Source organism: Henckelia pumila, chromosome 4 (genome assembly GCF_033568475.1).
Source record: "Henckelia pumila isolate YLH828 chromosome 4, ASM3356847v2, whole genome shotgun sequence".
NCBI lineage: Eukaryota > Viridiplantae > Streptophyta > Magnoliopsida > Lamiales > Gesneriaceae > Henckelia > Henckelia pumila.
This window is the reverse complement of record NC_133123.1, coordinates 27993882-28014684: the sequence shown is the minus strand read 5'-3', so window position 1 is coordinate 28014684 and position 20803 is coordinate 27993882. Positions and strand designations below refer to the sequence as shown.

Below are 20803 nucleotides of genomic sequence, written 5' to 3'. Positions count from 1 at the left end.
ACTAGTATTTTGATGGTAAACTAGTAAACTGATGCTCTTATGGTAAACCGATGTTTCAAGCATCGGTTTATAGATTCAGTTGGCATCTTCAGTTTAGTCCGAGTTTTTTTGTCCTTTTTTCTCATATGATCGCATTTTTGTTTATTTATAAGATCGTATTTGTCGAAAATGCGCTTTTCATTTTGGTAATTTTCAGTTTAGCTCTTCGTACCATTTTTTATTAATGACCAAACTTTTGCTACGACATCAGAGAGGATCGAGTCTATAGCTACAAAATGTTGACATCGTTGATCCACACCTTGTTTATGATAATGCTTTGGAGTTTATGATGCAATCTCTCAATATATGTATATTGCATTTGTACGTCGAAGCAAACAAAATTGACCAGAACGTTGGTCGTGTCGACCAAGAACTAGATATTTTACACGTCATTGAAGAAATAAACATGTATCTGTATCCCGAAAGTGGGTCGTGGGATCAATATATCACTGACACATCAAAACTTGATCCTTCACGTTGGCCACCTACGACACGTGGTTGAGAACAAAATGTTGATGCAACAAATGGGAATTCAGAAATTTCAAATTTTGCACCACGTGTTGATTATCCTAGGAGTGAAAACGAAGATGTTCAGAGAAGCGATATCGAACAAAAGATGACATACAGAGATTCTGAGGAAGAAGATGATGACGACGACTTGGAGGATGTGAATGATGATGCACATGTAAATATTCATGCAAATATTGACGAGGGAACGTCATCTTGTCCACCACCTCGTCAAACATTACAGAGGCAAGTTGTTCCATTTCTTTCTACAAATTCTGATATGCCATCTTTTTCAATACATATTTGGAGAAGAGACTCCTGATTCTATTGGTATCTTCTGACATGCGAACAAGATACTATAACGAGGAGAGAGATGAATTATGTGTAAACATGGTTTTTAAAGAAAAAATTGAACTAATGAATAAATAAAAACATTGAAATATTGTTCTTGGTCAAGCCGTGTACTAATGGATTTCGACATTGTCGAAAATTCAATAGTGTCGATGGTACATATTTATACACAAACTAAAAACATAAATGTTGATCGGTGTGAGTTTGAATGCGAACAATCAAGTGCTATTGCTGGATTTTGCAATTGTTGATGAAGAAACATTTGATTCCTAGAAATGGTTTTTGGAGAATATTGGGAGACGTGTTGTATGTGGTAAGAATGGTGTGTGTCTAATTTCTGATAGGCATAAGAGAATCGTGCGAGCAGTTGAAGATCTACTCTATTTCAAACCTCCACAAGGTGTGCATCATTTTTGTTTGAGCCACGTGTGCTCAAATTTTAATATCAAATTCAAAGACGTGCATTTGAAAGATTTATGCTGGAAAACAGAAAAATAACGTTAGTTAGATAATGGATCAAAAGATCTTATCAATAACCAAACGAAGCTATTAAACTTTGGATAAGATTTCAGTACACCAAACAAGAGCAGAATGTGCAGTGAACTACCGGTGTACTATTTGTCGAGAATGATGACATGGAAAAGGATAAAAGCAACAAATATCTTGTTTAGACGCACATGAGATTTGAATCGTATGACCGTTGTAATCCAAAGTTATAAATAGCTGATGCAGATTAACAGAAATACATATAAAGAGATAGATATACATAGAAGATTTGAGTGCTCACACACACTATTTACATTAACTCTCAAAGAACAAGCTTTCAAGTTATCAATCAGACAAGTTAAGAGCATCAAGAGCAATTGAACAGACTAATCAAGCACACGCTGAAGAGATATATCAGAACAAGTGTATGATCATTTGTACTAAGTGTTTCGAGTTGTAAACTCATTGTAATAGATCAGTTGAGTCTGTAAAACACTATATTTGTAACAAAGAAGTCGAGGGCAGTGTCCTTGAGTTGATTCTGGGAGTTTTGGTATAGGAAAAAATGATAAGTCTTAGTCTTAGATTGAGTTGTTGCAAATTACTTGTAATAATCAAAGTATTGTAGAGTGAATACTTTCAAGGTGGATGAAAGGGTGACGCAGGAGAATTTAGCTCCGAACATTCAGAAATAAATTTGATGTGTTATTTTTTATTTGTAAAACACATTCACTCACTTCACCATTCAACCAAGTCATTTGACCATTGTTCAATTTGTTAGTTGATCTGTTTTCGCACATAATATTTGTTGATCAATTAACATAGACACTCGAAAAAGACAAGGATCTAATTGTTAATCCATCTGAACTCACAACTAAAAAAAGTGCAGTAGACTGCATTCATTTAGATCGAAGTTCCAAATAACCAGACCGGTCTACACATGATTTTCGATCCCTAGCTACTAGTGGCAGCAGAGATAGCTACCAATTTTGAACTAGACCAAACGATCCCTAACAAAGAGAATCAAAGATAAAGATAATATATAACAAGAAATTTTATTGAAGATAATTAGAACTTTTTTTAAAGTAAAGAATAAAAAACAAATGGCAAAGAAAAAAATCATTATATAAAGGAATAAAAAGACGCAGTAATTTAATGTGTTGTCCATATTATTTAATTTCTAATGATTCAAAATGATAAAATAATTTTTCAACACTATATATAATTATATTTTATTTTTAAATTTTATTTTATTAAATATATCATGACATCAAAAGATCTATATATTTCTCATCTAATTTATACAAAATTAATATAACATTATTACAACAAATTTAATTAGATTTTTAATACATAAAATCTTTGATTGTTCGCAATCATTTTATAATACATGTTATACATATTAAAATTTACAATTTACTTAAGTACAATGAAAATTATTAATCAAATGTATGTCAATATTTTTTTATTTCAACTCATTTATTTAAAAATGTTTATCAATAATAAAATATGTTTTTGCATGCATCGCACGTGTTTTTTTGCTAATAATAATAAATATTTTGAACTAAGGATCTCCATTAAAAATATAAATAAATTTAAAGAAACTAAGATAAGTATAAATTAACTTGCGTTATGGGCTAGGAATATTATTTAGTCCTTTTTAAGGCGGCGATTTGTGTTCTGAAAATTTATATACAAAATAATCTTCCCGATAGTATCATCTTTACTTAAAAGGTTCAAGGATTTTCGAGCTTCGATCACCGGAAAACGATATTCTATTGCAGGAACAACTTTCCGTTGAAGAATGGAAGGCCACAAATGAGTTCTGAGTTCCGCAATTACAGAAGCTTTATAACCCGAATCTCTAGATCGGAAATCGAAAACTGCAAACAATCATAGATTAAAAAAATAACAGAGGATGCTAGCAATTACACAAAAAAAAAAAAACAAAAAAAAACAAGGTAATATTTTTTACCTCTAATTTCAATGTGCTTTTGTTGTACCATAGCGAGATCAATACTGCCACTTTCCATTCCATGCAAATCCAAGATGAAAACCTTACCCCAAATACGACAACACTTGATGTTTCTTTCAAGATCGGAAGCTCCGTGATCCAGAACCAAATCGACACCTAGGAAAACACGATTAGTAACCGAATGAAAGTAAAAGAAAAAATAAAAAATAAAACACTAGTTGATTAAGCTGGGAATATCTTACGAAAAGTACCGTACAAACAAAATCAATTGGTGCATGCATAATAAATTCTTTAATTTTAGTGGAGATTTGAAAAATTAATATAGCTAGTAATAATAATGAAAAGGCGTAATCAATCTTTACCTCCATATTCAAGGTTTTGATAAACGGCCGATACAAAGTTTTTCGCCGTGTGATCGACACAAAAGTCAGCACCATAACGATGACAAATTGCAAAGCTGTCACGACTTCCTTAAAAAACCATCAACAAGAAGGAGTAAATAAGGTTAATACAAGATCACTTTATAAATTGTCACGAAAATTAAAATAGAGTACTAAACAATGTCACCTGTGGATGCAATAACATTGAAGCCCATGTACTTTGCATATTGTATTGCCAAAGCGCCGATCCCACTATTGCCCTCACGAATCTAAATTAAATATTATATATTAACAAGTGCAAATTAAACAGAAATATATATAAATTCGTTGGGTTCTGACCAGTATAGTTTTTTTTATTTTCCGTCGCAGTTTGGATAAAGCTAACCATATGGTGCATGATGCGTAAGGTAAGCTCGCAGCATCATCTAAATCAACATCATCAGGTATTGGAAGAAGAAAATTTTCCGGTACGGCCACTTGTTCGGCATACCCTCCTCCCTCCTCAAGAATAGCACAAACCTGAAAAAAATTCAATTTCATCATTAAATATTCTATATATATGATTATATATACACACACACACGTACCCTATCTCCGACTTTCCAACAATTAACGTTTTTTCCAACTTCTTCGATTATTCCAGAGCATTCAAGGCCTGGACAGACAGTACTTGTATCCAATATCATGTCACCTCTATTTACACCAACGGCAAACACATTGATCAATACTTGATCGTCCTTAATATCAGGCGTTTTAACTTGTCGCTGCTTTAACATATTTCTTGAAAACCATCGTTTTTCAAACACCATCGCCTTCATTGTCCGAGTAAGAGGTTGATATCCAGCAGGGCCAAAACAACCCAGAGACATTATTGTCTTCAAGTCAAATTAATTAATTAGTCCTATATATTAATTAATTAATAATACAACTTGCGTACGTGTATGTAAACCTTTAATAATTGAATGAATGGAGATGGTGAGATTTTCTTCTCTCTCTTTTTAATTGATTTCGATTGGTACTTGATTTTAAATTTTCCATCTACAAATCTGTTTTTATTATCTATTCTAATTGAATGGCCGGATCTCTTGTGATATGGTCAATCATATCATATCCATAACAGATTTATTATTATAACTGAAAAGAAATATATGTTCATGGATATTCAAAATAAAATAATATCTCGTATTTACAATTAATATCTTTTTACGTAAAAAAAGTAATACATTAATCTTCCAAAATTAAAAACCGAATTTTTAGAAATATATATTTTAAGTGAATGGAGAGGGTGAGGTTTTCTTCTCTCTCTCTCTATCTCTTTTTAATTGATTGATTGATTTCGATTGGTACTTGATTTTAAAATTTCCATATACAAATCTGTTTTTATTTGGGTAAATTTTATGATCTATTCTAATTGAATGGCCGGATCTCTTGTGATATGATCAATCATATCATATCATTTATTATTATAACTAAAAAGAAATATATGTTCATGGATATTAAAATAAAATAATATCTCGTATTTACAATTAATATCTTTTTACGTAAAAAAAGTAATACATTAATCTTCCAAAATTAAAAACCGAATTTTTGGAAATATATATTTTATTAGTTTTATACGAGTCCTACCTACTCCAAATTTATTTACTTATTATTATTATTATTATTATTATTATTATTATTATTATTTATAAATAAATAAACGAAAACACTAACTGTAGCTAGCTGAGAAGACACAATTTTAACCATTTTCCAATATTCAATATCTAGCGTTGATTTCACAGTTAGAAAGAAGTTGAAGGTTATGGATTTTACAAGTGTGGATCTCTTACAAGTAAAAAGATTTCCGAAGCCAACTGTCAATGACAATGACATAATGATACAAGTAGCAGCTGCAGGACTAAGTTTTTATGACACTTGGCCCCTCCATAGTTTCTCTAATTTTTATCAATATAAGACCTGTTCAAATGTCGGTTATGAATGTTCGGGAAAAGTTGTTGCTGTTGGATCATCTGTATGGAACTATGAAGAGGGCGATGAGGTGACCACTAATCTAATTATTTAACAATTTCTTATGATTAAACAATATTAATTTCTGTTCTTTTCCTAGGTATGTACGATTCTCGAAGGCGGGGGTGGGTGTGCAGAGTTTATAGTGGTTCCTTGCAATCATGCTATGCGAATTCCTTCGGGAGTTTCCCTTGTTGCGGCAGCCGCTTTGCCACACGCGTCATGTTTAACAACGTATATTCTTTCAGTTTTGACCAACATAGCCCCGGGCAAAATTATCTTGGTATATATATATTATATTGCTAGTTTTTTAAAGTAATTTACGAGATATATAAATATATATATTGAAACTTTAATTTGACACAAATTGCAGATACATGGGGATGCAGGGGGATTTGGCATTATGGCTATTCAGTATTTTAAGTATGTCGGTTGTCAAGTAATCGTAGCTGCAGGTACGTGGAATAAAAATTAATTGGTTACATACATACATGGTTAGGGAGAATAAATGTTTTTAAAAAATGTTGATATCATTGCTCATTATAAATTTAAAAGTAATATCTCAAGTATAAATTTATTTATTTTTAATTAGAAACGGAAGAATATCTGCAGCTTTACAAAATGCTGGGAGCAGAAGTCTGCATCAACTATAACAAAGAGGACTTTTGCGAGCGCGTCAAGACTTCTCGAGAAAAAGCAGGTGCATGAAAAATTATCATGCTTTTTTACTTTTCCAGATTTGTGTGTGTTTAAGTGCTTTTCTACAATTAAATAAATAAATTCTCAGATTTTATCAAGTACAAGTTAAAAAGGGGGACATTTTTTTATGGGGAAAATAACATATATATCAGCTTTTAACACAATCACGATGGATGGGTTCCATTGAATTTAACACTGAAATCTTCGATTATTATATTTTTATTTTCCTTCCCGTAGCAGTTATTTTCAATGACAAGTTTTTTGGAGAACAATTCAAGCTGCTCTTTTCGTATCTTAACAATCAATGAACATATATATATATATATATATAATTAGCACAAGCTGTCCCTTATATTCAATGACAATCAAATCCAGAAATATAAACTTCAGTTTTTTTAAAAAAATAATGTAAACTTCACACAAAGTCGAAATTCAAAATATTAATCATCCAAAAACAATAAAAACTAGAGTACGAGTAAAAATATCACCATCTTTGTCGAGTTAGAAGTTCATTTTATGTTGGATGCGATGATACCATCTCTGTTCTAATTGGGTTTATATGTCTTTTCAGGTGTGAACGTTATACTAGATGTCAGTCATAGAGATCATTTTCAAAAGAACTTGGATTGTTTGGCCGTAGGAGGGACTCTTATCAGTTTAGGATTGAAGAGCAATGTACATCGGATAGACATTGATCTTTCAATTCTCATGAAAAAGGATATCAATGTCATAGGTAGACTCGCTACCCAACAACATTATTTTTTGTGTTGTTTCATTTGAATATTAACGATGTCTTAACACGATGATTAACGGTATACTTATAGGCGTGGATCTACGGCGTCAAAGTTTTATGGCTATAGAGTCGATCCTCTCTGATGCCGTAGGAAAACTTTGGCCACTAATAGAAGCCGGGCATATAAAGCCAATAATTGGTAAAGTTTTCAACTTCTCTCACGCCACGGAGGCATATAGAGCCTTGAAGGAGCAGAGTATTCAAGGCAAAATATTATTAGTCGCACAATATGACTGACACAGTGTGATATTGGTTTACAATCATCCAAAAACTGATCCAATGTTCCTATTTATTAATGCGTGATTACTTTATAAGCAACATAAATGCATTATTCAAGTTGAGTTTGGATCAATTTGGAAATCCCTACCCTCAAAATCATCAAATATAATGCAAACCTTAATGCATTAGTTTACAATTTTTATTTCGATTGGGAGAAAGATTAAATTTAGATTGTGCCTTGGATGGATGCATTTGAATTTGAGAGTGTATTCCTTGTTTTATTAAGTCTCTTGCTTGAAATAACATAAGAATTTCAAAGTGAAATTTTAAATCCATTAATTAGTTGTTTGACTAAAAAATGTAATAATTTCAAATAATAGAAAAGTTTAATATATTATTCTTTATATATTTTAAAATTAAAATTAGTATTATGATTACAAACTAACCAATCTCAATTTAAAATAATATAAATTTAATTTAATTTATTTTAATTGGATTAAATACTAAATTTACATAAATAAACTTTAAACAAAATATTTATGCTTTTCTAAAAAAACAAATATATAACTTATTATAATTTTAAACTTCATTTCTTTTTCAAGTAACATAAAAAAAAATATTTTCATGTAATAACTTTACAATAAAATCAAAATTTAGTAACATATATTAATCAAAAAAGTATTGATAAAATACGTTGGAACAATAAAAAATAATACAAAAGACTTTCATAAGACAAATTTCAAACAATAGTTTTTAGGAAAGAAAACACGAGAAAATTCCAACTACTAAATCCTTCGACGAGCTCGATATTCTTCATACATGTAGTTTTGATGACATGGTTTACAAATTGCATTTCTGTACATGTTTTCCAGTACCTTTCATGACATTTTTTACAAAGCCGACATTCTTTACAAAGCCGACGCAGTGTATTTAGCACTCTTGATACTCTGTTTCTGGTATGATTTGAACATGCACTACAACAAAAAAGGTGAAAGACAACACGTAAAAGACAACGCTTTTTGTAAAAAGCGTTGTTATTTTTTAATAGACAACGCTTTTAAATAAAAGCGTTGTCTATGAGCGTTTTTTTAATTATATACGACAACGCTTTTTGAAAAGTATTGTGTTTGAGCGTTGTCTATGACCGTCTTTTTTACAATATACAACAACGCTTTTATTAAAAAGCTTTGTGCATTGTATAATTTATTAAAAATATATTAATATTCTCCTACCACAACCCTAGCCCATTTTCCCGTAACATCTAATTCTACCAAAATCCTTCTCTCGTGCCTTCGCCGTCTCCATTGTAGCTTCTCCATGAAATCGTCTACCAGATTTTATCGAAGAACAGGGCGTATCTCGACCCGGAATCTGTCTCCGCTCGATGTTCTCCCCGCAGCTCGATGACTTCCAGCTCATCCGATTTCGAAGAAGAGGAGGAGGAGGACGATGAGATCAGAGATGGGTTGTTGTCTGATGTCGCAGGTTTGGCGATGGAGGATTTGAGATTGATAGCGGAGTGCATGATTTCGTCTGGCTACGTTGAAAATATACAAAATCATTCGGCAATCTGTTGTTGATGAAGGAATTTACAGGGTCGGAGTGGAGAAACTGAGCCCTTCGCAGATTCATAGAATGGATTGGGAAGCTCTGGAGCTGAGGATCAATCATTGGCTGAACCAACCTATGGCCAGTGATGTGCTGTTGCGGTTGTGAAAGGATGAGTGATGTGCTATGCATTCTATGGCCAGTTGTACTATTGCGGCTCAACTTTGTTACCGTGTATTTGTGAGTTTTCAATTTACTTGTTTTGTTAAATTTTATGCCTTCTTGGTTTTTGGCGCATTATAATTCTTTGTTGGCTGCGTATCTACATAAGTTATTGAACCCGTATTTGATACAATACAATGTTAGTAATTTTCTAGATCAACCTATGTGTGAACTTTCAGGGAAATTGATTGTGTAACATGTTTGACCCGTCTATTTTGAAAGGACTATGATTGGCTTTCCTCTGTTCTAGGTGGGTTTTTGACATGACTTTTTGTGATTGTTCTATTTTCACATGATTGAAAGATTGTCAATACATTCTTATACATGATTGCACGAAATTGCTAGAAATTTTATGCACGTTTCATTTGTCTGCATGCCATAGGTTGTCATTTGTCAAGCTTTGGCACCTGCGGTAGAACATAGCAAAGTTTTCCCCATATTGTATTTGAAACCTGCTCGGGCTTGATATTGTTGTGTGAAATTTCTCGAGAAACATAATCACCTTTGTTTTGTGTTCATTCATTAAAAAACAGTAGTTATATGAATTTTGATCAAGCAAACAAATGCTGAAGCATTAATTATTTCACTTTAATCCCTTCATATTTTGTTTATTTAATATTTTGATATTTTCTGACTTTCAGTCTCTCTGATGTTCAAAAATACTCTTTCACCATTTCATGAGGTATGCGTTTACATGGCTAATGTTCTACTGATGATTCATGGTTTGTCTGTCAAATTACAGAATTATTATGCTTGTAGAAGCAATATGTGCTGGCTTTTTCATTAGCGCCTACATAGGTATGTTTGTTATTCGGACTGAGATATGGAATTGAATATTGCATTATCTTAGACAGTGGTTCAGAAATAGTAGTACTTTTGATTCGTTAAATTAACTTATTATCCTTGTCCTTTTGTTTCCTTTCTATTTTTATTCATATTACCTCTTTTAACTGAAGTTAGTGTATTGTTGCGCCGATCATATCAGTGCCATTGGATTTCATGATATCAACTATTGGTAATCTTATTAGTCTAGCATTTGCATTTTAGTGTGCAGATTAAGTTGAACAAAAATGGCAGCCTCCTGTTTCAAGATAAAGAGATCTCACTTCTTGAGAAACTGTAGATTACTTTAGCTAGTGATACTTTCTGTTTACAAACTGAGCTTTTAAATCTACTCTCCAAGAATCAAATTCTGAAGCATGTTATTTTAGAGACTGAAGTTCGAAGCTTAGCAAAGTTCATGTTCTTACCATATTTTGGTGGCGGCAGGTTATGTGCATCAATACAATTCGTTGGATTCCGAGCCTAATGTTTTGAAATCACTGTATTCTCCTCTGCAATAGTCAAGTTTTTTAGAAGGATTAAGGTAATTCTTTATGTTACAGTTCCCCTTGAGAGATTGTTGTAGCAAGCTAAAATCAAACTGGATGTCTACCATGTTCTCCTTTGTGAACAAAATGCAAATAGTTTTCGTGATGTTTTTTAGAGTCACTCATCTTTGTGGCATCCTAAATGCACTGTGCTTTGTTGGTTTAGAGTTTATCTTTAAGTTTGAGTGTTCTTTTATGCAAATGGACATTTATTATAATCCAAAAATTGAGTTTGCAAATGGCCGCTGCTAAATCCAAATTCCAATTCCCGTTCTTTGTAAACTTCGAACCCTTATTATCTAATTCATTTCATCATCCCAAGTAAAGCTCTTAGCATTAATAGTGTAGCTTTTTAACACGATTATGTTGTTTTTTTTTCTTTTAACACGGTCGTTTGACAATTCATTTAGAACGAGATCTTGAATTTGATTAGCATGCATAGGATAGTGGATAAAGTTTCTGTCTTGGATGCTAAAATTATATGCATAGCATTTAAATTTCAGTATGATGGATCTGCCATGTCAAAATCATGGAAAGCTGATATGGGTCATGATGTGATTACCAAATTAGAAATATTTTTGTTCTGCACCAGGACATTTTTTTAATGTCAAACTCGATGAAATAAGAAAATAATTATGATGTATTGTCCTTTTGGTGGTTTTCCAATTAATGTTTATCGGTGTTTGAGTTGGGGATCCGTGTTTATCTATATATGGTTTGCAGCATTTAATCCAAGAATCAAAGCTATCAGATCAGTTCAAGCTCAGATCCTATGCAAGTTTGATGAAGATGAACAAGAAGAGGTGAATATCGTTTCAACTGAAGCCAAAGAAGAGGTTGCTCCAGCTGAAATTAAGGTATGTTTTGTACAAATATTCTTGAGGAACAACTATTTAGGACTGGAGTTTCATGTCATCTAGTGTTTTTACCAGATGCAGAATTCAGAAGTCAAGAAGATATCTGACAATAGAGGCACTAGCAGTCAAGAAAATGAAAGGTATCTTATCTATCTCTTGAATGTTGATAATATGTGAAACTACTGAAAAAGTGTCTTTTTTTATCGATCAGCAATCGGTTCCCACCACATTACTTGATAGACCTTTGAGTTATCTTCACAACACATTTTATGTTTTTGTGCTTGTAAAGCTCCAAGGTTCTGTTGGAGAATCGGGCGAAGTATCAAGAACTCTGAAGAAGAAAATGGAGTTCCTGCAAAAGGTGTGTTACGTAATCACCATAGCATTGTCCTAGTTATTGCACCTTCCTCGAACTTTGACCTTTATGCTTTCTTCTGTTCCATCAGTATTCTGTCTCCCAATGCATATATAATGTCTCATCTGGCATGTAGTTTTTGTTATACTACAGCCGTCACAACTTTCTTTGGTTGTGGTACTTTCTATTTAGGACACGTACACTGGACATAATATGATACAAATTTGGACAGAAATTTACGTGTTTTGTTATAACTAATGTGAAGAAATTAAAATTTATGGATACATATATGTAAAAAATAATGGACTTATTCGTTGAAATGACAAAAGAAAGGTATAGGTAAGTTTATTAGTTGATATACTGCATTATCCATTTTAACGAGTGGTTGCATGAAAATGATTGTTTTATTTAATTATATGTTCCTATGCAGGAAATAGAATCAATCTTTGATCTTAAACGTCTATTTAATTTGGTGAAAATATTTTTTTTAAAACAAGTTTATTAGGTGAAGGTTAGAGAGGGTGCTTGACTCAAAATATAGATCAAACAAGTTTTTATTTTCGGATCAAGGATTTCGCATCTAGGGAGCTATTGTTACTCTTTCATGTTTATGGATTAGTTTGGAAGAAATAGGCTTTTGCAAAAAAGATTTGATTTATTTAATGACTTAGGCTAACTTTTTATAAAATCCATTTCAATATCACACTTAACAGTTATCCAATTGATTTCGGGGTCTTATTACGCTAAAGTTTCTGGAATTTTATCTTATTTTTGTCCCATTTTCCATGATTTATTGAACAGTGAGATTTCTTGCATCAGATCACAAGTTAAATATGGAGAATGCTAATTTTTACAGGATTATTGTTGCAGTATTGACAATTATTTAGAAAATTGGCAATGTATTTGTTTCATGGTATGTGATGGAGAAAATAGAGTTATTAGATGATTTAGTTTTGTCCAACTCTTTTGTCTCTGTCACTAAATTTATAATCTGGTTGTTTTCCTTTTCTTTTTTTAATTTCTATTTGCCAATTTTACCTTTTATCTTGTGCTCCAGGTTTTCAGTTTGATTATGTATCAAAATCTAAAATTTGTTCATAATTTCCATTGAATCGTGGTGCATTTCTTCTGCATTTTTCCTTGTTAATTAATTTAAGCAGCTTGCATCTTTGTTTGTTGAAATTCTAAGTAGATGCTATATGTTACCTCTTCTCGTACAACTCTTGAAAAGTGCATTCAAAAATTCACCAAAAAGCTGTCGTTGTACGAAGTCTCCACAAGAATCCGAAGTTCTGCCAACTACTGCTAAGTCGAGCACTACAACTCACGGCCAAACGTCAAAAGTTCAACTCTTCTAATCTGGCTGTCCGTCGTTCTGAGGATATCGAACTGAAAAAGTTAAAATCAGACAACAAAATTTCATCGAAGTCCTTGCCGAAAGCATGAGTGCATCAAGGATCTCTGTCTAAACTGACAGACTTCGGCAAAACATGACATCTGATGACCTCTGACAAGATCTCAATCCTCTAATCTTGAATAAAAGTCATTCCGTACGGAATACGGTAGCAGATTCCAACAATCGGTCAATCAAATCAGATAGTAGATAAAATAAGAACAGTTCCAAACATCGGTTGCTGCATACAATTCCTCAGATAAAAATTCGCAGTAAAAAATCTCATACAATCTAATCCTCTTCTCTGCTTTCAAATCAGTTCCGTCTGCTAAAATAATCACTCCAACTCTTAAGATTTGAACAGATCACGCGAATTTCCTCATAAGACAATAGGAAACAGATCTTCTAATCAATAAGATCGTTGCGAGCTCAAAGTCCAGATTCAGACATTGAGTCTCGAGCGTTTTCAACTGTCTCGACGTCTAGACTATAGCGCAATTCCACTTAATAAGAATACATCCCCAAAATCTCGATAAGAAAAGATCGCTGATCGGCATAAATTCCATCATCAAATCATACAATCGAAGAAGACCATTCGATCCAAAAGAATTCAGACATCGAAGAAAAACATACAACTGCTCGGCACAAACATCTGCTATACGATTCTCAAAAGCTCAGAAAGATCAGTACAATTCTCATTCCAGAAAAATAAGAAATCAACGATAAGAATTCCTAGTCTCAACTAATTCTTTTAAAAGATCCGGTTAACAGAAGTTAACAACACTACTGGAGTATTCATCAATTCGAACGATTCAACAATTTAAAAGAGGCACGTTAAACATATACAGATTCTTCAATAAGAAGGCAAGAGATTCTCCAGTATCTAACAGTCCAATAAGAATAGGAAACTCAATATCGAACGTTACCTGATCTGTCATTATTGGGTGCAGCCTGAGTCTGCGGATCCTCAGACAGAGCAAAAACTCGTGCCTGCTATCTGGGAGGCTGGCTTGCATACTGAATACCTTCCTGCACAATCTGTTGCTGAGGTTGGAAAGAGTGGACAGTAGGTGCTTGCTGCTGAGGCTGAGCTGTCTGTCTCAGGAAAATTCCACTCTAAGCTTGCTGAGGAACACGCTGAGGACACGTTCTCGCAAAATTCCCCGCCTGGTTACAAATATGACAGCTTCCAAAAATACCTCTACACTGATCATTGGAGTGACGACCTCCGCAGTTGGCACAAGACATGCCTGACGGTCCCGAACTCTGTCCCGATCTATACTGCCTCGAACCACTAGAGCTCGAAGAACTGGTTCCGTGCTTCTTAAACTGCTTTCCTTTCGGATGATAGTAATCCTTCTTATTACCTCCACTGCTACCACCTTCAGAACTCGGTGGTTGATTCTGAAACTGAGATGGTTGGTTCTGGTATTGGTAAGGTTGTGCCTGAAACTGTCCTTGCTGTTGCTGCGGTACAAACTGACCTCCACTCTATCTCCACAAACCTGCTTCTGCTCCTTTTGCGTGATTCATGGCATCCGCAAAATTATCTGTCCTAGCAGTGTTTACCAGCGTGAAGATGTTAGGGTTCAAGCCATTAATGAAATGGTCGGCTTTAGCTTCCTCATCATCGGCAATTAGCGGTGCAAAACGCAACAGACTATCAAACTTGGCTACGTACTCTTCAATGTTCAGATTCCCTTGCCTCAGATTGGCAAACTCAGCTCCCTTATCCTTACGGTACGAGATAGGGAAAAACCGCTTATAAAATTCAGATTTGAAAAGAGTCCAAGTAACTTCCGTACCTCTATTCTCCATTGCTTTCTTCGACATGATCCACCAGCTCTTAGCAACCCCACGAAGCTGATGAATGACTAACCTGATTCGACGGTCATCTGTGTAATCAATGGAATCGAACAACTGATCGATGTCATCCAACCAACTCTCACAGTCAACTGGATTTTCTGAACCCGTCAACAACGACGGATTGAACGACTGAAACCTCTTCAGCAAGGTTTCCATAGGCGTCGCTGTAGCATCCATCACAACCGTTTCAGTACTAGCTTGCTCAGTTGTAGGAATAACTGGCGATGGATTCCTATTAATAACTCGTCGAGGACCCATCTGATAATCAAAGGTTAGGACACAAGATATCTCAATCGCTGCAATTCGGTGCCCTTGCAACCTCTCAGAATTCCGGATACAGATGAAATACAGTTCATATCTCAAATAATTCTCAACAATAAAGCATGCTCGCATGGTATTTAAATAAATCAATTTAAACAACTCAATCACATGCAAGAATCAATTCATGCGGACTCGATCTACCCTGCTCACTTCTAAATTCAGTCCAAGAATCTTATCGCTCTGATACCACTTAATGTGAGACCTCGATTTTAAATATCTAATCTTGGGATTAAACAACACTAAGATAAACAATAACCAAAGGTTAAAGTAATTAAAAGAAAGTTTTTTATTTTTAAATAGTGCCTCGCTCGATCCGCATGATCTTGCGGATCGAGCGAGCAACTTTTGCCAAAGTTACTGCCCGAAAAACTCAGCCCTCGCTCGATCCGCAAGATCTTGCAGATCAAGCGAGCCACAAAATTTGAAACAGAGGACTGCACAGCTTGCCCTCGCTCGATCCGCAAGATCTTGCGGATCGAGCGGTGACAGAAACAGAGTAAAAACAGCAGAATTCATGCAGAAACTTAAATCCAAAACCAACAACATTTTATCATGCATTACAATCACAAGTTCTCCATCTAATACATGAAATTCTAGGATTACACAACCGCTCAAAAGTATTGGATTTGTAACGACAAACTTTCAACACAGCTCGCATAAACAATACAATAACATAACGAAGTTCGATATCTAAACATGTTCTAACACATCTAAACATGCATAATACATTACAAGGTAGTTCTAGAGTTGTGCAATCTCAACTAATAGAACATGCATCAATCTAAGTTCCATAACCGATACAGAATGAGTTCGAATAAAATCTACGTTCGATTACATATTCGACTTCTCAAACAATAAGGCCTCACGTCTATCATCTCAACCACCTAGTCATGCTGCCTCTGAATCGGTCCTGCCCCACCTGTTGCCAAGCACACATACAAAGACAAGACAACAGCCGGATAATCCGGTGAGAATATAATTCCCAGTAAAAGAGACAAACATGCATATCATAAAAACATCTCAAACGAAATGCATCAACTTCCAGATATTCAATTAACAACCATGCAATTCCAAAAGCATATATAAACTCAATTCAGATGCATAAATGCAATGCATGTCTTTAAATCTGGGATTATCAAGTCGGATAATCAAAAGAGTTGCTGCTTTTGCTTTTGGGATCCCGAGGACGAGATCACGTAATCAACTCACCGACTCTCCCGATCGAGGTGGTGCTACGTATCTCCATTCTCTAGACTTTGGTGCGACTATAAGGAGTATGCTAGCACTAGGTGAAACGGCTACACCCAGGCCACTCACAATATAATCCCCAAAACGTCTATCATAAAAGGCCGTCCTGCCCGCTGTTCAAATCAAGGATTCTGACTCAAGATGAATGCAATGCAAACATAACTCAATCAACTAAAATCAAGTAAAAGCAAATAACATGCAAGTATGTGATTCTTCGGAACACTCGAATCAAGTCGGATTCGAGTTATTCGTTCCATTCCATTCCAAGTCATCTTATACCTCTTTCCAACAACGTCGATGCTCCAACCTGGACAACAACAATTCCTCAATCAAGATTCAATCAAACTTCCTTAATCGATAATAAGAAATCAATATTATACCGGCTACGATCTCCAAGTTGCACCAAGCTGCAATCTCGCAACTCCACTGGCCTCAAATCAATCTGTACAAGAAGTAATAAGGCTCGAGATTAACATACAACTCAATTGAGGGCTTGGCTCCAACAATTCGAACCGATAGACAATCCAAAACTCAAACCGACGGCATAACGGCTATAATCTGATCAAATCGGAAACGCAGACCGCATAATATCAATCCAAACAACTCTTATCATTCATCATTCAAACAAAACAATCCAATTCCAACAAATCACAAAACTCATTTTTTTCGAAAATCCCTTCTAAAATTCATAACAATTCTGAACGACGCTCTATTTCAAAACCGACAGAGAATAAACGATCAGAACTCTGCCAAGAACAATATACTAGCAACTCAATCGATTCTAACGACATCCCAAAACTAGAATGTATTTGATCGGAGAAATACTTACGATAGAACGAAGCTCTCTCAGCCGTGATCGCTAATCTGCCTTCAGAAATAAATTTCAACGGACGGATCGAGCTCGGGAGGAAATCTGGAAGCTTGAGGAAGCTTGGAGTCGGCTCTAATGGAGGGAGGAGGCGTTGGAAGGGATGAAAATGGAGGAGAAAGAGTCAACCATGCTTAAATATCTATTTAAGTCCAAAATTGCATTTTAGTCCCTGGAAAAACCGAAATTTTCAAAAAAGGACCCTGATCAAAATCAAGTCGGCTCTTGAACTCTGGAATCTCCGATTATCTCAAATAAAGTCGATTAAGATAAAATCGGGGCGTTACAGTGCTGGTGGAGTGGTGTGCACAGGGTGCTAGGATGGGGGAGGGAGCCACTCGGCCTTGACATGTTCAGTGAGGTTCGAGCCAGAGCTGGTGTAGGGCGGACCGGCAGGACCTTGGGGTGGTCCTGCCGACGAGACTCTTGCCAAGGGTGTCCAGAGCAGGGGCAAGGATGGAGCTCGATGTGGATAGCATGCTTGAAAGAATTGAGTTGGGAGGGGTGCTGTTGGATCGTGATTGGGCCTGGATCAAGGTTGGGTCTGGATCAAGCCATGGGTCATGGGTTAGTGGATTTGGGTTCGGTCCAGGAGATTTAAGGCCCAAATGTTTAATGGGTGAATAGTTTATATTGGGCTTGAAATTGATTATTGAGCTTGAAGTTGATTATTGGGCTTGAAATTGATTTTTGGGTTTGAATTGTAAATCTTGGGCTTAAGCCCGTTTGGTTTTAGAAGCTAGACTAGAAAAATACTTTTTTTAAAAAAACTATTTTTTAGTTAATAAGGTGTTTGGATGGTAAAATAAGTGCTTAAAAAAGCACTTTTTTAAGTCAAAATTAGAGTTTTTTCAAAAGCCAAAAATTATATATTAAAAAAGCACTTTTTTAAAAAAATGTCTACCAAATCCAAACGGGGCCTTAAATAATTAATTGGGCCTAAAAAATGTTTAATAAGGCTTAAGTTAAATAATTATTTTGGGGTTAAGGTATAACTGTGGGCTTGGATAATTAAACAAGTACAATTGGACCAAAATTAGTTTAAGTTAAAGGCAGCAACTCGAACCAGCCGGTGAATAGCAAAATAGTTCGTAAATATATGTTTAATATATATATATATATATATATATATATATATATATATATATATTGATATAAACATGATTCTTATGTAAAATGAATTAAATATATATTTACGAGCAAAGATTTCAAGGAAAATGATATTTTAATTCTTGATTCATGCATATTTTATGTTACGTTAATGACATGTGAAGAAAAATATTTTTGGGATAATTAATGTGATATGTGATTTGCGACAACTACGGGACTGGAGGTCGGGATATCGGGCACGATGACCTTTTCACTTATGTTTATGAGCCTTCGGAACCCCAGAGGTTTGGTGACAAGCTTGACTCATATTTTACTACTTGAGCTCGATCGAGTAGTAAATTTTGTACTCGAGCTCGAGCTCGTCTATAGTTCGAGTACTCGAGCTTGAAAATTATATATATATATATATATAAATAAATAAATATAATAAATATATCAATATTATAAATAGATAAGTATATAAATATTATAAGTCAAAAAAAGTATATAAATATTATAAATAGATAAATATATAAATATAGAGTTTCTTTCAAGTGCGCACCTTTCATGCCCACTACCATGCCCATCAATGATGTGGCACTATTCTATTGGACCTACAATTTATCACATCTTTATCACATCCAATAGAATAGTGCCACATCATTGGTGGGAATGGTAGTGGGCATGATAGGTGGGCACTTAAAAGAAACTCTATAAATATAATATTATATATATATATTTATATTATATTTTTTTATATATGTATCTTATTGAGTGGCTCGCGACTACTCGAGCACATAGATTTAAAGCTCGAGCTCGATTGTATGCTCGAGCTACTCAAGCTCGGTCAAATCGAGCTCCAGTCGAGCTTTGACCGGAGTAGCTCGAGCATACAATCGAGCTCGAGTCGAGCTTTGACCGAGCTACTCAAGAGCTGCTCACGAGTAGCTCGGCTCGTTTGCAACCCTACTCGCCACCATGTACGCTGATTATAGATTGATCAATCGAAATAGGTTACATGTCACTGATATGACCCACAGTAAAGATTTTATGACTATAACATGCCATATTTATGATGCGTATTTATGTTATGATTATGTTTATGAGACAGTACTATGCATACGATTTTATGACCATGCGTGCTTTAGAATACTCAGGTTATTTTTATATACGATATGTGCTTGCATGTGATTTTATTTAGTAGTACTCGTTATTAAAGGTATAACATGTTGAGCCTTTAGGCTCACTAAACCTAAATGGTGTGCAGGTGAGTTTGATGTTAGTGTTGAGAATGTGGTCCCGTCGGACGGTGAGGGCTACTGAGCATCCAGAGCTGGCTAGCATGCACGTGACCTCTGCAGTATTTCATTTTCCGCATTTTATGAGTTTTATGGAGAAATATACTAAACTATTTTCGTACATGTTTCCCTACTTACACTATGACGTGCGTGTTTTGGGTTTTGAACTTTGGGTTTTTGGATCTTGCGATGTTTTAGCTGCATGTTTGGATCATTCTTAAGTTATTTACATGTTTTAAATTATTAGAGTTCGGTCAACTCATTATATGTCATATTATTTTAATAAACTCATTTTGTTGAAATCCCTTAAACTACATTCCTTTTTTGTACATCAATTATTCAAAATTTTGTACAATATAATCAGCTCAACTAATACTACATGATTGTTTTTTTGGAATAAAAATTCATTTATAAAAAAAAAAAATTTACAAATCATTAATGATTTTTTCATGTTTCATTAATATTTAATTTATAATTAATTTAAACAAGAGTACTCAAATAACATGTAAAAGATCGTAAATCACGTAACGGAACAACACTAGTTAAAAGTAACCATTGATATGTTACAATGACAAAAGGTACATCGAATTTTTTATTTTTAAAAGAAATAAATAAAAAAATACGGCAACTCTCTGTAGAAATCTGATCCGTTGATAAGGTGGATTGTGCAGGTAATGTCGACCGTTGATAAATTGGGGATATATTTAAATTTAAAATTGGTCCAAGGGGCACGTGTCATTGTGGGTATGGTGTCTTGTTCCTCAAGAAAAGCGATTTTTTTAAAAATATTTTAATTTTTTCCTTCTCTGGCAATCTGAGCCGTTGATGGGGTGGAGTTGTTTTTGTGGCATGATATTTTATTAACAAATGAATTCCACTCCAGTCTCTCCTGAGTCCTTTCCGCCCTAAAAT

The 20803-nt window shown here is 34.4% G+C and overlaps 2 protein-coding genes across 2 annotated transcripts; one reads left to right on the top strand and one right to left on the bottom strand.

Moving 5' to 3' along the window:
• Window positions 1-2978: 2978 nt before the first annotated feature.
• On the bottom strand, window positions 2979-4649 carry LOC140867464 (uncharacterized). The gene is made up of 6 exons (XM_073272531.1): window positions 4326-4649; window positions 4078-4257; window positions 3926-4007; window positions 3721-3828; window positions 3359-3514; window positions 2979-3266 (listed from the first exon to the last, which is right to left on the bottom strand). The coding sequence occupies exons 1-6, from the start codon at window positions 4605-4607 to the stop codon at window positions 3034-3036; spliced, it is 1041 nt and encodes a 346-aa protein (XP_073128632.1). The 5' UTR covers window positions 4608-4649; the 3' UTR covers window positions 2979-3033.
• Window positions 4650-5578: 929 nt separating this feature from the next.
• LOC140867741 (uncharacterized) lies at window positions 5579-7574 on the top strand. The gene is made up of 6 exons (XM_073272786.1): window positions 5579-5776; window positions 5846-6028; window positions 6119-6200; window positions 6338-6445; window positions 7016-7177; window positions 7269-7574. The coding sequence occupies exons 1-6, from the start codon at window positions 5612-5614 to the stop codon at window positions 7472-7474; spliced, it is 906 nt and encodes a 301-aa protein (XP_073128887.1). The 5' UTR covers window positions 5579-5611; the 3' UTR covers window positions 7475-7574.
• Window positions 7575-20803: the final 13229 nt, after the last annotated feature.

Bases quoted from the DNA above. Each gene is read 5' to 3' on its own strand.
- LOC140867464 (XM_073272531.1), bottom strand. From the start codon at position 4,607: ATGTCTCTGGGTTGTTTTGGCCCTGCTGGATATCAACCTCTTACTCGG. The intron at 4,258-4,325 runs GTACGTGTGTGT...AATTTTTTTCAG, and splicing joins GTTGGAAAGTCGGAGATAGG to GTTTGTGCTATTCTTGAGGA. The intron at 3,267-3,358 runs GTAAAAAATATT...GATTGTTTGCAG, and splicing joins AAAGCACATTGAAATTAGAG to TTTTCGATTTCCGATCTAGA.
- LOC140867741 (XM_073272786.1), top strand. From the start codon at position 5,612: ATGATACAAGTAGCAGCTGCAGGACTAAGTTTTTATGACACTTGGCCC. The intron at 5,777-5,845 runs GTGACCACTAAT...TTCTTTTCCTAG, and splicing joins ACTATGAAGAGGGCGATGAG to GTATGTACGATTCTCGAAGG. The intron at 6,201-6,337 runs GTACGTGGAATA...ATTTTTAATTAG, and splicing joins TCAAGTAATCGTAGCTGCAG to AAACGGAAGAATATCTGCAG.